The sequence below is a fragment of the Nomascus leucogenys genome, chromosome 22a, assembly GCF_006542625.1.
Source record: "Nomascus leucogenys isolate Asia chromosome 22a, Asia_NLE_v1, whole genome shotgun sequence".
NCBI lineage: Eukaryota > Metazoa > Chordata > Mammalia > Primates > Hylobatidae > Nomascus > Nomascus leucogenys.
In genome coordinates, this window is record NC_044402.1 from 125,435,348 (window position 1) to 125,452,813 (window position 17,466).

The following is a 17,466-nucleotide window of genomic DNA, read 5'->3' on the forward strand; positions in this document are numbered from 1 at the left end:
ACTGTGTCCCTCTCTTGTTAAACTGGGGACATTAATATCTCTCTCAAAGGATGTTGAAAGGATTCAAAACATTAATATTTGAGAAAATACCTGGTACACGCAGCACATTATAAAGACAATGCTTGTAGTCGGGTGTGTGGGTGCCTATAATCCCAGCTACTTAGGAGGCTGAGACAGGAGGATTGCTTGAGCCTAGGAGTTTGGGGCTAGAGTGAGCTATCACCATGCCATTGTACTCCAGCCTGGGTGACAGAGTGAGACCCTATCTCTCCCACAGTGGCCCCCAGAAAGACAAGACAATGCCCAATACTTGCTTTTTTTTTTTTTTTTTTTTTTGAGATGGAGTTTTATTCTTGTTGCCCAGGCTGGAGTGCAATGGTGCCATCTCGGCTCACTGCAACCTCCGCCTCCCGGGTTCAAGTGATTCTCCTGCCTCAGCCTCCTGAGTAGCTGGGATTACAGGCGCCTGCCACCATGCCCAGCTAATTTTTGTATTTTTAGTAGAGATGGGGTTTCATCATGTTGGCTAGGCTGGTCTTAAACTACTGACCTCAGGTGATCTGCCCGCCTCAGCCTCCCGAAGTGTTGGGATTACAGGCGTGAGCCACTGCGCCTGGCCAATACTTGCTGTATTTCGCTCTTTTACATTATGTAGAAACCTTTTCAAATTTTCTTGGTATCTTAGCCACCAAGATTTAAAAAGGTCTGCCTCTACAGATACATGTGAAAACAGTTGATAATGGGTAACATTCCCAGAGGAGAGATACATCTGAATTGTGGGGAATGTGAGTGACTAGGAGCACTAGCTGGAGTGACAGACCAGCCCCTGAACTTTGGCTCCAACGCAAGCTAACCATGACATTTGGGGCAGATTATTTAGCTTCTCTTGTTTTTCTCACCTATAAACAGGAGGTGATAATAGCACCTAACTCACAGATTTGTTACTGGCAACTAACTGAGACATTGCTGGTACAGGGCTTAGTGTGGTGCCTTCTATGTAGCAAGTGCTTTTTAAGTTATCGCTAATACTTTTGTGGAATGTTTTTGTTTTTAATAATCAGCTCATTGGTTATGTAACTAAATGATCACTCCCCAAACATGCTAGAAATTATAAATATAATAATTATTGCTATCTAATCCTTGCTTTTCTATAAATTTTATTTTTCTACTTTTTATAACAATATTAAACATATATTAAACTACATGAGAGTTAATTGTAGGAGGAGAAGTCACAACATAATTCTTGCAGGATGATGATCACTTATTAGTACAACTGAAGCAGCTGTACTTTCTGGGGTCGCCTATCTTCACCTATATTCATACCATTGTGCACATTGTAGGGAAGGGATAGTTTACTCCTTTGACTCAAAAATATCAAAATAGAAAAGTATATTAAGGGCTTCAAATACATGCCAATGACATTCACATATATGCTGATGATATATGCTAATTAGAATATGCTAATATAGCATATATCATCAGCTAATGTATCATCAGATATAGGTTAATATATCATAGATGATCACCTTCCTAATTTTAAAGTTTATTAAACAAATATATCCTTTTCTTGACGGACACATTATATTCTAATATCACCTTAGGTCTAACATTGGGCATTTAAAGCATTTTGAATATTAAAGATCCACACAACTTTTTGGTATATACGTTTCCACAAGTTCTCAAACTAACAACTGCCTTTATTGGTTTTCTTCAATTTTGTTCTTAGAATTTGAAAGTCTATGGAACGTTATGGCATCTGGTTATGATAAGCAATAGATGAGGAGGAAGGGTATGTTAAATAAGGCAATGATGTTTTGATGACTTGCATATAAATATCAGGCTACATAGGAAGTGTGACACTAAGCAAGAAGATTCCTGAATTTTTAGGTGGACATGAGCCATGGGTGCCATAGGGTGCCACACCTGGCTTCTTCTCCAAGGTCCTCAAACAAGTGACCTCACTGTCTCTCAGTTTGCTTTTGTCATTTGGTTCAAAAGTCTTTTTTTTTTTTGAGATGGAGTCTTGCTCTGTTGTCCAGGCTGGAGTGCAGTGGCGTGATCTCAGCTCACTGCAACCTCCACCTCCCGGGTTCAAGCAATTCTCTGCCTCAGCCTCCTGAGTAGCTGGGATTTATAGGCACCTGCCACCACGCCTGGCTAATTTTTTTTTTTTTTTTGTATTTTAGTAGAGACGGGGTTTCAACATCTTGGCCAGGCTGGTCTTGAACTCCTGACCTTGTGATCCACCCGCCTTGGCCTCCCAAAGTGCTGGGATTACAAGCGTGAGTCACGGCGCCTGGCCGGTTCAAATGTCTTATATGCAAAATCCACTGAGACCTTTTAGAAAACATACAAATATTTAAATGAATAAGGGATGAATTATGTTTCTGAAATATAGCAAGTAAAGTCCATTTACATTTTGTTTAAGTATTTTGATTTTCAACATCTAAAAATGTATTTCTGTTGTTTGTACACGGAGTTTTCCACTGCATTTGGAAAGTTAAACCAGTGTTATCAAACAGACTACAGTTCATAAAATTTGCATTCAAACAAATTTTTGCAAGAGAATGTAGATTTAATGTGTAAACTATATCACTCACTTTTTTGTGCAAAGAGTAACTCTTTAGTCATTATTATAATTTCAAAAAATCAGACATTAATGATGGAATATTTCTAAAGGAAATCTGTACCATGAGCCATATGTTATAAATTGTCAATTTATACTTTTTAAAAATGAAATGGAACATGCTGATTATAAAGTCCTACATATATAGAATATATATGTGTATATGCCTTCATTTTTCTTTTTATTTATTTTGGAGATAGAGTCTCACTCTGTTGCCCAGGCTGGTGTACAGTGGTGCTATCTTGGCTCACTGCAACCTCCGCCTCCTGGGTTCAAGTGATTCTCCTGCTTCAGTCTCCCAAGTAGCTGGGATTACAGGTGCCTGCCACCATGCCCGGCTAAATTTTGTATTTTTAGTAGAGACCAGGTTTCACCATGTTGGCCAGGATGGTCTCGAACTTCTGACCTCAAGTGATCTGCCCACCTTGGCCTCCCAAGTGCTGGGATTACAGGCGTGAGCCACTGCGCCTGGCTCTTTTATTTGGAATAAACAGTTTTATTACATTTAAAAACTAAAATAGATTCCTCTTGCAATTTCAAACAATTTACCAATTTCAGAATAAACATCCCTATGGCAGACTGGCATGCAGATTGGTAGCTAAATATGGCTGTAACTCATAAACTTGAATGTTGGAGAACATACAGTTCTATTTGCTGACAACTTTTCAGTTATTTAAATTTTATCAATTTTGGATGGGATTTCTGAATGGCAGGAGTTTAAGTTTTTTGCAGAGTAAGTTGTGTAGATCTGAGATAGCTTTTGCTTCTAAGAATATATTTAAGAAAGTTTCACTGAAGTAGAATTTAAGCAGCAAGTGGATTTCCTCTGCATTAGGATAAATGAGCAGTTAGGTCACTCACTTCCTCCACTGGGAGTTGTTAGTAATGAGTTGCTATCACAGGGGTGGGTATCCTCCGAGAGCAGGGATGCTGTGCAAATCTTTTCCACTTTCCAGTAACCTATGGTAGTGCAAGATGAGGTTAGGACATTGCTACATGTTTATGTTAATACAAGCTTTTGAGACTACAAATCGTTAGCCAATGATGCATTCTTGTTTTGAACTAAGAAGTTGACCATCCAGTTAGCCTTTGCTGTACATAGAATAAATAAGTCAATGGCATGATAGACTTAAAATATTAAAGTACAGCATAATTAGAAGTATCTGTGAAAGCGATTATTACTTAATTAAACATAACAGATTAATAAAATGTAAAATTAATACATTATTTCTATTAGGCTTCAATGTGTTGATATCCAGGCTTTTTGCCTCCCTCACGTGGTCATCTTACCCTTTCTTTTCAGATATTCTGCAATGAGAGCAGCAATATGGATGTAACACATGGCAGCCTGTAATGAGAAAGAAAATAAAGAGGCTCAGGGGACGGAGTTTAATATAATTAGGGCTAATCTTCCAAGGCGAGTCAGTATTATATATCAGAATATGTTAGAAGGATCCTTTGTAATGACCGAATTGAAAGCAAGAATCAATTGTATTTCCAAAAAATTCACCATCATGAATAAAATGAATATTTGGGTTTTTGTTTGTTTGTTTGTTCTTGATTAGTTTGGAGATGGGTGAAGGAGCTGGCCCAAATAATTTTCCCATAGAATTCTCTTCCTCCTTTAATGACTAAGCCTAGATTAAAAATAAATCATAGGTCTCCTTTTAAAATTAAAACTATAACTCTAGTATTTAGATATTAATTGGAAATAAAAATAATCTGCCTTCTAAATAACTTTTTTTTTTTTACCTCCTGGGATAGCCCCTCTGAATTTGTGTTGCCTTTAAAATGGTCACCTCACAAGTGAGCACTTGATTAAGTAGTGTGACCTAATGTAACACCTGTGCTCCTCACAAACCAGATTATATGGCTGATGTTATATTTTACTCTAATGTCTCTTATGAAGCCCTGTACATTGCTGAACACATATTAAACACGACTTGCTAAAGATTCCAAATAACTTCAGCTTTTTCCTTTTGAGGTTTTATGGAGGAATTTCATCATTTTCAGAGCAGCCCAAGGGCTTCCCATTCTTGTCCTCACTAAATTGCTGCCAAGCCAGCCTTCTGGTTTCCATTCCAGAGTCCCTGATTACCACATGTGTTTAGAAGAGCTTCAGAGTTTAGGACTATCCTAGACAAATTAATCTCTTTCCCGAAGGGACATAGTTCTGGAATAGAGTAGAACTTCCCATTTGGTACTCAGAAGCCCTTGGGTGCTGCGAATTGCTGCATATGATCCACCCAGTATTGAAACTGACATAAAAAGTTAAATGTTGACTTATAATCCTCGCACAGTGGACTCTCCTCACGTGGTGCTAAGGATCATTAATTTTTCCATGGCCAGTTCAGACTAGCTGTAAATGAGGACTGATTCTCCCTGCCTGAGTTTACTCACTATGGTGGCAAGCTTCCCCATTCAACTCTAGTTGCAGAGAAGTTTTAAAACACAGAACATTAATTTAACGACTCAATTCCCAGACACCCTTACCACACTCCTCCTTAGCCTCAGGTTTTTAGCATTCAGCGTTGCATTACAATTTCTACACCTGCAGTTGCCCCCACTGACTCTGGCCTTTATTTGATGTCATTTACTTAGAGTCAGGTATCCTTGAATGTTATATGCAAATTTATTGTATATGATATATAACTGAGTCATTTCTAGATTAGTGGAAAAACATGGTATCTTTTCCTAATCCATGCTGTAAATGAAGATCCAATTTTCCTGATGAAGAGGACAGTACTGATGGTAAATGACCGAGCCTTGGCTAATCACCTCAGATAAATCTCCGTTTCTGGCGTGAATCTTGGCCATACTTTCCAGCCAGGTCCTCCGTAGTTCAGGAGTGCTTGCATAGGAGTTTGCCAGGCTGTACTGGAGATCCACCAGCATCTCGGGGTCCTTCTCATGCTCCTTCATCTGGGCCGTGGCCATCAAAACAGTCCTTATACGCTTAGTCAAGTCCTTCACCTCTGCTGGGAAATTGCTGTTCTTTGGAAAAGAGAGAGCCTGGGTCATTATCTGTTTAGAATCTACAGGTTAACTGACTTTAAGTTATGCTAGTAATTATGGCTAGGCATAACAGTTTGGAGCATTCTATATATAGTTATAAATGTGTACATTCTATATATGTGCATTCTATGTTTTGTGACCGTGGATATACACATTTGAAGATAAACATTTCAGGAGGCTCTATTATTTTGTCTTCAAGAACATCTTCTTCTGGTGGAACATCCTGATTGTCTTTGAGATATATTCCCCTTCCTGACTCTAGTTCATGTGATTTGAATAGGTCTGACTTTACTCCTAGAGACCACGGGTGGCACGTAACACTGACCTGGCCAGTTCTATTTTTTGCTCCTCCAGGCTACAGTGATTGGTTTAGGGATAAGCATATGATTTAAGCTTGGATCAAAGAGATTCAGTTGTGGGACTTTAATTGGAACTATCAAACAAGGTGATTTTCTACTCATAAGATACTACTAGGGTCCTTAGGATTTCTGAGAACATGCCGAGGGGGATAGCCTGTCTGGAAATGAAGTAAACAAAGAGGAAAGCTGAACTGACAGTGAGAGAGGCAAGATCGAGGTAGTAGAGGGATGGGTCTGAAAATTATTTTAATCCCTGGGTCCAGCCATGACTGAAGCCTGGCTCTAGACTTGGACTTTTCAGTATAATGACTACAGGAGAAGTCTTCAGAAAGCGCTAAACAAAAGATAAGATGAATTTTCCCCCAAATAGAGTTAGGAGTGTCATTGTATTTCTGGATATTTATGGTAAATCCTCTTGTTCTAGGCCATTCAACCACGCATATTGGGAATGCCACTTAACAGATCACATGCTTAAAGTGTAAGAGCTGCTTAACGATTCAAACAATAAACTTGACAGTTTACTTTGAGGAGTGCTCAAAGCTCAAAGTCTCAATAAACGAAATAAGCAATTATTATTATTATTTTTTTTTAGAGACAAGGTCTTGCTCTGTTACCCAGGCTGGAGTGCAGTGGTGCTATCATAGCTCACTGCAGCCTCAAACTCAAACTCCTGGCCTCAAGCAATCCTCCTGCCTTGGCTTCTCAAAGTGTTGGGATTACAGGCGTGAACCACTGTACCCAATCTACTTTTATGATTTTGATATCTCACAAAAAGAATCCACTTCAGATTTAAAAAAATTCTGTAGTAAAAGCTTACAAAGCGTTTCTTACTTTCATTTGCTTATCTCCATTGGCGAAATTATTGGTAATTGCAAGCGAATGTTGAAACCGAGAGCCTCCAATCCCAGCATCGGCTATTAACTGGCTCACAGCTTTGATGAGCTGGAAGAGAAAAAAAATGAACTCAAAAACAAGACCAGAAATAGTCTTCTTAAAGAAATCTACTGGGCTGGATAAATGTATTATTAGTTTCTCCCTGTAGGTCCAATAAAAGAAGTGTTTATGTATTAAAGCTCCAGAACGTATTATTAAATCTAGGGTGTTTCCTATAATCTTAAATACCTAAGAGAGGCTGCAGGAATCTTGGAATCTTGGGATGCCTAGAAGAAAAAAAATTATGTTTGGAATTTGGCAGGGTTTGACCTGTTGGAGCTAGCCATGGTTTCCTGAGTTGTTTACTCCATGTGATTCTACTTCCTGGCAGAAGAAAGGAAAGTACAAGTGGAGATAGGGCTCTGCTGATTTGTGCCCAGCTGCGCCCCTACTATTAAACAGAACTGAATGCTGTGGGCGTCTTTAAGGAGGACTCTAGCGGAGGAGTTAGTAACGGCTTGCCCTGAGGACAGTAGGCTTTAAGCACTGCTGAAACAGATAAGTGGTTTTAACAACAGCATTAATGAAAATTGGCAGCACTTACTTGTAAGTGGGACCTGACAATTGACTTCTGCTTGTTAAATTCAAAATTCTTCCTCATGAAAAAGTACAGAAGGGCTGAGGCTTCTGTCTGAGTTGACCGTGACCTGTGGTTACAGCATTTTAAGACTTCATAACAGAATGATCCACAGAGATCAGCAGGCCCTTGAAAGAACGCTGAAGGAAACTGCAGAAATGGAAGAACGGGTGAAGGCAGCAACATGCTTTCATTTTGCTCTGTTCATTCTCATATTTTAAAATTTCCCTAAAACAAAATCCTTCTCCTTTTTTTTTTAACCTGGTCTTTTTTTTTTTTTTCATTTGCAAGTGAGAAGGATAGAATTTAAGGTCTATGTTAGCATTTGTCTTTTTTCCTAGATATAATTATTCTCTACATTGTATAAGTATCCTTTGTATCAGTAACTGATGACAATCCAAAATAACGGAGTGAGAGCTTTGAAATGACCTCAATTCACCTGACATTGTTAAGATCACAGGTGTTATTTACAAGCGCCCTCAAAGGCGGTGGCTGTATCCACTTTAATGTGGAATCTTTAACTTGATATGGATGGATATGCCAGTTGAAGGGGTGCATTTTACCTAACTTGGTGCCACAAACACAGATAACTCAAAGAATTGGTGACCAGATGCTAATTGTCACCAGATGCTAATATCTTCTGGTATTTGAGCAGACAGACTGTCAAGGCTGTGCACTCATTTTGAGACCAGGAATCAATGTCTAATAAAACCCAAATTGAAGAAAACAATCCTTCTTCCCTCCCTACTGAGAAACGCAAGGATTCCTATAGGTTTACTGTTCTATGGGTTTACTGTCATCCTACCTAAACTTCACTGAAACCTGGAGGATCCTTACCTTGCATACGAACAGTCTCAAGGAGGCAAACACATGCTTCAGTGCTGTGGCTGACTGATTGACTTGGAAAAAGAGCATGTAGGTATCAAAGACCCTTTTCATCAATGAATTTTGACAGTCACATTGTTGGAGTTGTCTCTGGAAATTCAATGCAGATGTTATTCAGGATAAGTGAAAGAAAATTTGCATTCTATCAAAAAATATTTATTGTGAACCTATCATGTGGTAAGGCACTATTTTGAGTGCTAGAAATAAAGGATTGAACAAGGAGACACAGTTCATGTTTACTGTGAAACTTACATAGCAGTGATTGAAAAAAACATGACAAATTGAAATAGACTAGGATGATGTGACTGAAAGTAGTTGCTTTGCGGGTAGGATTACTTCCATAGGGTAGTCAGCAAAGACCTCTCTAATGGAAAATTGGCACGTGAGCTCAAGGGGCCTGCCCTGGAGAGATCTGGAGGGATTGTCCCGTGCGGGAGAAACAGCTAGTACAAGGGCCTTTATTTGGAAAGGAGCTTATGAGTTCAAGGTTGAGAAAGAAAAGCAGAGTAGCTGGTGCAATGGCGAGTGGGGTGGGGTTAGGGGAGAAATGGGAGATAAGGTCACAAGTTCTTGAAAGCACTAGTAAAGTACTTAAATTTGTGAGATTTGAGTGACATTTTCATGGCCCAATAAAGAATCAATATAGTCATTACTTTCTCTACCACCATGCCGACATTTCACCTGAAATAGGGCTTTCTTGGCATAATTATGCTGTTCCGTGTAGACTTTATTCAAATAATTGAAGTTTTCCTGGCTCAATCTTTTTTTTTTTTTGGGGACAAGGTCTCACTCTGTCACCTAAGCAGGAGTGTCGTGGCACCATCATAGCTCACTGCAGCCTCCACTTCCTGGGCTCCAGTGATCCTCCCACCTCAGCCTTCCGAATAGCTGGGACTACAGGCATGTGCCAGCATAGTTGACTAATTTTTTAAATTTTTTGTAAAGATGAAGTTTCACTATATTGCCCAGGTTGGTCTTGAACTCCTGGGCTCAAGTGATCCTCCCTCCTTGGCCTCCCAAAGTGCTGGAATTACAGGCATGAGCTGCCACACCTGCCCCTGGCTCAATCCTTAATGTGCTAGCCTAGGTGTTTAAGCTCGTTTGGTAGAGCTGCAAATGTTTTTAATAGCTTTATTGAAGTATAATTGACATACAATAAATTGAACTTATGTGATGTGTATAATTTAATAAGTTTAACACTGTCATACACCCATGAAACCATCACCACAATCAAGATAATGAACATATCTATCACTCTCAAAAGTTTTTAAATACTTTTTTTTGTAATTCCTTCCTCCCATCCTTCCTCCACATCCCTAGGCAACCACTGATCCGCTTTTTGTTTCCATAGTTTGCATTTTCTAAAATTTCATATAAGTGGAATAATATACACTGAGTAATACGGTATATACTCTTTTTAAATTTGGTTTCTTGGGTTTCACCCATGTTACAGCATGTATCAGTAGTTTATTTCTTTTAACTGCTGAGTAGTATTCTATTGTATGGATATACCACAGATTTTTAAATCTATCCACCTGTTGATGTATACTTGAGTTGTTTCTAGTTTTTTTTTTTTGCTATTAAAATAAAGCTGCCATGCATATTTGTGTACAAAGTTTTGTGTGGAGATATGCTTTCACTTCTCTTGGGTAAATACCTATTACAGTATTGGAATGGATGGTCATAGGACAGATGTATGATTAACTTTTTCAGAGACTGCCATACTGTTCTCCAATGTGTTTTTACCATTTTTCATTCCCATTGTCAATAAATGGGAGTTCTAGTTTCTCCACACCCTAGCAAAACTTTGGATGGTCAGTCTTTTTAACGTTAGCCATTCTAAGTAGTGATAATCATTTCATCAAAGATCTCTGAATGTCAAATAAGCACACAAAAAGATGCTCAACATTATTAGTTTTCTTTAGATCTAGCTGTAAATTTAATATGTAGGACAATTTATCTCTTCCTCTTCTACTGAAAAAGTACAGAGTCACACTCTCACTCAGCCCAGCTTGCCTGAGAGGGAAGCAAGATAAATGAGGGAGAAAGACTATTTGACAATAGTGAAGTGCATACATGTACATTGACTAATGTCAGGTGTCAACCTGTGATAAAATCAAAATCTCATCTTTAACATGTTTTCCACTCACACTTAGGTTGATTTATATAAGGTTAATTGATTTCATAATTTCATAAGTAGTTTTTTAAAAAAACATGTTTTTGACTTCACATGGTTTTTCTACCTCACATTTCATCATTTTTTGCAGAAAATGTTATCATCGTATTCACCTGGTGAGTCTGAGTGAAGAGAGATAACAGGTCTAGAATAGTGAGGCAAACCTCCGTAGCTATATTGGCCTCAGTGTCTACGTGATGCACGATGTCTATTTCATTGGAGTTGCCTACAAAATACAAAATAAAACATGCATAAAAGTCTAAGACAATGCTTTGTACCCTATAAAGGATTTCCCTTCATTACAATATATTCAAAGTTTACTGGCATTTTGATTAATAATTTATTAAATCAAAGTGTTTTTGTTTGTTCAGTTTCTTCATTGGCTGAATTAAAAGTACTAGTCTTTAGTGTGTGTGCCCTTTGCATATATCAGTTGTGGAGTTTCCATTGTTTCTGAGTTCTTTTCTGTTAATTTGGCCAAAGACAGGGTCATATTTCTTTCATAATCAGGCTGTCTCAAGTTCTAGACTTCTGGGCTAATAGACCAAATGTACAGTCTCAGTGGACAGTCTTTATGTCCCCTCAGAAAGTCACAAAGTGTATTTATAGGTTAAGGCATATACCTTCAAACAAGTAACTGTGGGCCATGTGCCCATAATTCCTAACAATCTGTCAATGAAAAGAGTCAAATTCTGTAAAGTATTTGAACAGATTTATTGTGAGCCAAATATGAGTGACCATGGCCTGTGACACAGCCCTCAGGAAACCCTGAGAACATGTGCCCAAGGTGTTTGGGCTACAGCTAGGTTTTATATGTTTTAGGGGCACATAAGACATCAATCAATACATGTAAGATGTACATTGGTTTGGTCTGGAAAGGCAGGACAACTGAAAGTGGGGGAGAGGGGTGCTTCCAGAGAGGGAGAGGTGGATTCAAAGATTTTCTGATTGGCGATTGGTTGAAAGAGTTTATCTAGAGACCTGGAATCAATAGAAAGGGAATGTCTGGGTTAAGAAAGGGGATTGTGGAGACCAACATTCTTATTATGTAGATGAAGCCTCCAGATGGCAGACTTCAGACAGAAGAGATTGTAAATGTTTCTTATCAGACTGAAAAAGGTGCCAGACTCTCCGTTGATTCTCTCCTGGATCAAGAAAAGGACCTGAAGAGGGAAAGGGGATTCTTTACAGAATGCGAATTTTTCCCCACAAGAGACAACTCTGCAGGGCTGTTTCAAGACATGGCAAAAAAAAACCCCAAAAAAACAAAAAAACCCACATATTTGGGGATAAAATATTTTGATTTCTTTCCTTATCTGTCATGTGATGTCATGCCAGAGTCAGGTTGGAAAGTAAGCCATGTTATATAGGGTTAACCAAAACCCCTCTGATGAGACTGGTGTGACTTTCCAGGCCCCTGAAGAATTTGGGCAAGAGAAGAGAAAAGGTCAGTTTAGTCCTCAAATTATGTGCTTACAAAACGCTGGCCTCCATTTTACCCTCAGCACAAGCTGGAGTGTGTACATCTCTAGGTTCAAGATGTCACCCTTGCTGCTTCTGGGACATGGGCAACTTTATCCCCTCCCCACAGAGGAAGCAGTAATCATCTGTTTGACAGCAGCCCCCATAACCTGCACAATGCTGAAAGTCACTTGTTTCCAAGGGAGCTATGCTAAACGTACGATATTGAGGGTTTTGCCTCTCCCCTTTCTTCACCATAGGGCACTACATTTTTTTTAACCACTCCCTGGTGAGTCTTTCCTTTAAGAAATATTCCCAGAGCTACAGCAAACCTTAAAAACTGCGGTTTTAGTGCATTTCATGTCCTACACATACCTAGAGAAAAACTGGTAACATCTTGTTCCTATTATTTCGGTTTACTTACTGGTCATGGTATTGTCTAGCATCTGTAAGAGTTTGGGGTTAGAAAGTGCATTTTTGCCTCGAATTATAGGTAAAGTTTGTGATCTGTGCTGCTTATGGCCTTCATGACTGGAAGTGGAGTGCATCCTGAAAACGAAATAAGAAAAGTGGTTAGAGTTATTTGGGGATGTTACAGCCAAATAATACTTGTTCATTCTCAAATGTTCTAGATTGAGTCAAATATTAAAAACTAGTTTGGAAAGCAACTTTTTATTACAAATATTAATTATAGGTGACATGATGAGAGGGACTTTTTAAAGTACTTTTGGAGAAATTTTATTTAAGCCAAAATAGTGTTCAGATGGGTAATCTGTAGAATAACAGATCATTTAGTGAAATCTATTCAAGCATATCATTATTATTTATGAAATAATGGGATTCTGTGAATGTTAAGTTGGCTACTGGCTGATCAGGAAGGCACAGTGGTGGACATTAAAAAGTACAATATTGTATAGCTCAGATGCATCAAATTATTTTTAAAGAAATAAGTGTAAAATCGGGTTCTAAAACAACCCTTGCTTTCCGAGGTATTTGTATTTGGAAATTCCTGTTGATTTATCATTTCATTGGTGTCATGTCCACAGAGGGCTGACATGTGATGGTTATGGGAGGTTGGTAGTTAAAGGACCTCTGTGTCTCTGTGCTTCCAGGGCAATGACAATGGCCTGCAATGACTCATTCAACACCCCACAGCATTTCCAGCTGGGAAAAATGAGCCAGTGTTACTGTGGAAGTAGGAATATTTCCTACTGCTGACTTTACCATTTGGCCAAGGAAATAGGTTGATAATTCTTGGGATATGTGCTGTCATAAAAACTATTTATAACAACACTTATGTAAACAAAGCAGCATTTGGAAATACTCTGAAGTATCTCCTAATTCCTCCTTTAGGCCTTAACCTAAAAATGAGGCAGTGGTCTTCTCTTTCTCCCACTTTTCAAGGCTGTTTTGGTTCTGGCTAAATCAGAAAACCTGGATGGGTGGAGGCCAAGGAGATGTGACTTTGGCTTTCAATAGCCAGGGGAGCCTGGGTCATTCCTGAAGCTAGAAGGCGTGAGTGATTCCTTGGCTCTAGGCTTTAGGCATTTGGATTGGCTTATTTCTAGGTTTTGAGTGTAGTACAGTCTGAACTTGTGGAGGAAAAGCCCTGGTTTCTGGGAGGCGAGGGACAGAAATGGCCAGGACCCATCCAGATGTTTCAGGAACAGCCTGAAATCTAACCCACCACACATCTACAAAACTTCAGTGACCTCAGGTGGCTCACTATTATTATTAAACATGGAAACTAATTCTTTACTGTCCTCTATTATTTTTTGCAAAAAATGTCTATTACATTTTTTTTTCATTTACTTTCTCACAAGGGGGCAATTTCAAAGGGCTCCCATGGAGGGAGGCAAAATTTATTCTACGATTTATTCGCTATGTACTACTCTCATATTTCTTTCTAAAACCCTTTCTAAAATATTCATAATATATATTATGATGATGCCTCTGGGAAGAATAAATCAAAGTGGGGATAATTTTAGCAAAGAATTCTCATTTACGAGACCCAGAGGAGCTCCGAGGTAGAATTTCAGGGCAAATGTTTCCCATTGGTTAGGCTGGTGAAGGATGACTCCAGGTCCTATCTGCTAGTCAAATCATTCTAATGACTAGGAAATCTAAAGTGAGGTTATGGGACTATCCATGCTTCCTCATTGCCTTTGACCCTTTAAAAAACAATTTCAGCTTCAAGAACATTGCAAAAAATTATAATTACCGAAAAGCCTAGGGAGACATGATCCTGTATTTCGGTTTGTCACTGGAAGATTAGCTAGCATTAAAAGAGGCATTTATTGGGCCTAGGTCTCAGGTTTCATTAAATGAAAATACTCATTAATGTTCAGTCTATGCAAGAGATTGTGCTCTAAGTGCACACATATATGGTATAATCCGTATCTCCTTGGTCTTTACCAGCTAGTAGGGCAGACAGTAAAGTATCTAAGTTTCTTTAGATAGACATATATTTACTTGAAATCTGCACTTGGTTTGAATATATAAATAAAAATATGTGTGTGTGTGTGTGTGTGTGTGTCTACCTCTGACATGTGCATATATAGACACACACACACATAGCTATGTATAATTTTAAATACCAAGCAAATGTGACATTACCATTGTGACAAGAGACCTGATGTCTGGCAGGAAGGATTGGATCCTTTGAGAGTTCCATTGTTCTGGGTGGACTGCACAAATTTAAATGCAGCAGCAATTTTTCTGCAATGAAAATGGAAGTTTTAATCATAGCTCAGTGTTTGTAATTTACATATAAAAATGAGTGGCAACTGACAAAACGATTACTGCACAATGAAATATTTCACATGCTGTGAATTAGTCAAAAATAAAACCCTGTTTTCTTTTGGAAATCAGAAATTGGGATTTAGTAAAGGTGCTTCAAACGTTGTTGTCTCGCGAGAAAATGATGACAGCGCAAAGTTATTCCAGATTACTTGTTTTTTTTTAGTTTACTGGAAATGTTTTCTGAAATAGGTATCTTCCAAGTTATAGCTATATAATGATAAATTCATTCTGAAGATACATGAAATGTGGTTTTCCTTCAAAAATTTGTGTTTTTGTGCTTTTCTCCCTAGACAACATGAACTATTCCTAGATCTACAATGCGTATGAGGCAATCTTCAAACTTCTGTGTCTAATGTGAAGTCAACCTAACAATCCTTATTTGCATTTTAAGATTTCTAACATATATTTATAACTCTAACCTGATACATTAATACATGTCATATGCTTTTTAAAACACCAGATTAACCCATTGGAATTTAAAATTATTACCTTATTATGTTGCGCTTTCCTAGGTATCTGAAATTTTGAAGACAAACGCTAGAAAGGAGAAAAAAATCACATTTTAATTATTCATATTCTTTCATTATACAAACTGTTCATCTAAGTATATTGAAAGAAAAATATTACATTTTCTTTAAATAGTTCATGTATTATTGATAACTTACTATATGGGTTCTGGAAATGAAACATGGTATAGTGGACTATTTAGAAATTTCCAGAAAAAAGGGTTAAGTCATCAACTCTAAAACTTACTCCAAGATGCTGAAGAAGTCGGACACCTCTGGACTGGGAGCTCTCTGCCAGTAGGCAATCAGAGTCTCTAAAAGGAAACACCAGGTAGCATGAGAATCTGAAGGTTTTCTTTATCCTTTTTTCAAAAAAATTAATTTTAAAGAATTCTCTTTACCGTATGAAATCGTTTTCATAATGTGAAGAAAACACATCAGGAGACTCCTGGTTTCTGCTTGATCTAACTTGTCGAATCGAAGAGTTGAGCCAATCAAAGACAAGGGTCTTGGGATCTGGGAATTCAAGAACCAATCAGGATTGAGTGAGAGCGAGTGACCTCTGCCTTGTAATGATCAGTAGGTTTGAGAGGGAAGTCACACCTTTTCACAGTTGTCCGTCTTCTCACTGCTTTTCTCATTGGTACTTGGATTGGAGTCAAGACTTGCTAAAGATGCTCTGGAGTCGGCATGGTTTACTGTAGAAATAGCTATTGATGAAAATGCTGTAAACACAAGCCACAGCACACATATGGGAATGAGATGTATGGGCACACACAAACACAAAAGGTTCACATGATGAACCAAAAAGATGTTGATACTGAGGTAGCAGCAGTGTTGTGAAAGACCAACATAACAGCATCTGGGATTGGCATTAAAGACAGCTCTTGTTTTAAAAATGCTTTAGTAAAAGTTCATAAAGATACTTTTGGGAAGGAGTTTTCAACTTTTGATTGTTTATGAGAAATTGAAATGACATTTCCAAAACAGTTCTTAAAAATAATCCTTGAAGTTGAAAAGCCATTATATTTTAAAAGGCTGTCTGCAATGAAAACTTAAAGACGGTTTCCAGAATAAAGTAATTTGATAACATCCAAGTAGGCTGCTCCTTAAGCCAAGTAATAATGAACACTAAGTAGAAGAGGAAGTCACTGGATGGAATTCAAAGAAATATGTAAAAAGACTCTTTGGTTGTATAAATGTAGTATACTTTGCCACATAGATTATGCATAATAAATTATGGACTGAGTAAAAAGCACAACGATATACAATGTAAACGTGGATGAGTGTTAAAAATAAGTGTTCTCAGAAGATCTCAAGTACCTGCTATGGAATTTAAAACATCTTTAGAAAATGATGTATCCACAGAGTTTGCATGTTTCATAGCTGTCTGGCTTTGAAATCCTCCATTGGTGCTTAGATCATCTCTAGACCCCTGTATTCAAAGTATAGTAAAGATTAGTGGGAATCACAGTATTTCAACATTGTTAACCCACATATGCCTTCTTCATTACACTTCCAATTAAGTGATATATAATTTGTTCTTTTATATCCCCTTACAGGTTTTCTGCTAAAGTAGGCAGTGAAAACAAATACAGCCAAAACCATACTTGCAGTTATAATTTGATTTATGTGACTTTTTTACAATGTTGTAGAAATAATCTTTTAGATACAGATATACAGACTACATGGCTGGAATGGTTACTGATATATTTATGGATCACATTATAGATATCATTATTACCATGAGTTATCTTATGTACATTACTATTATGAACAACTACATTTTATTTTATTTTAATTATTCTATTTCATTATTTAACAGGCAGGGTTTTACTGTTACCCAGGCTACAGTGCAATGGCATGATTATAGCTCACTGCTGCCTCAACCTCCTGGCTCAAGTGATCCTCCTGCCCTTAACCTCCTGAGTAGCTGGGACTACAGTTATGTGCCACCATGCCCAGGTAATTTTTAAAATTTCTTATTTGTACAGGTGGGGTCTTGCTATGTTGCCCAGGCTGGTCTTGAACTCTTGGCCTCAAGTGATCCTCCCATCTTGGCCTCCCGAAGTTGCTGGGATTAGAGATGTGAGTCACCATACCTGGCCTAAAACTACGTTTTAAAT

General features: G+C 38.1%; 1 protein-coding gene across 4 annotated transcripts in view; it reads right to left on the minus strand.

Moving 5' to 3' along the window:
• The window catches only part of DOCK10 (dedicator of cytokinesis 10), a 279,722-nt gene that overhangs the window by 25,064 nt on the left and 237,192 nt on the right, over positions 1-17,466 (minus strand). For all 4 annotated transcript variants that reach the window (XM_030802798.1, XM_030802799.1, XM_030802797.1 and 1 more), the window contains exons 34-47: positions 16,664-16,775; positions 15,944-16,065; positions 15,742-15,856; positions 15,588-15,654; positions 15,324-15,371; positions 14,649-14,750; positions 12,457-12,581; positions 10,685-10,797; positions 8,348-8,485; positions 7,478-7,660; positions 6,832-6,942; positions 5,405-5,620; positions 3,917-3,974; positions 3,488-3,586 (exon numbers count right to left, since the gene is read on the minus strand). In XM_030802798.1, the coding sequence (XP_030658658.1) occupies positions 3,488-3,586; positions 3,917-3,974; positions 5,405-5,620; positions 6,832-6,942; positions 7,478-7,660; positions 8,348-8,485; positions 10,685-10,797; positions 12,457-12,581; positions 14,649-14,750; positions 15,324-15,371; positions 15,588-15,654; positions 15,742-15,856; positions 15,944-16,065; positions 16,664-16,775 (1,609 nt within the window). The remainder of the gene's footprint in view (positions 1-3,487; positions 3,587-3,916; positions 3,975-5,404; positions 5,621-6,831; positions 6,943-7,477; positions 7,661-8,347; positions 8,486-10,684; positions 10,798-12,456; positions 12,582-14,648; positions 14,751-15,323; positions 15,372-15,587; positions 15,655-15,741; positions 15,857-15,943; positions 16,066-16,663; positions 16,776-17,466) is intronic.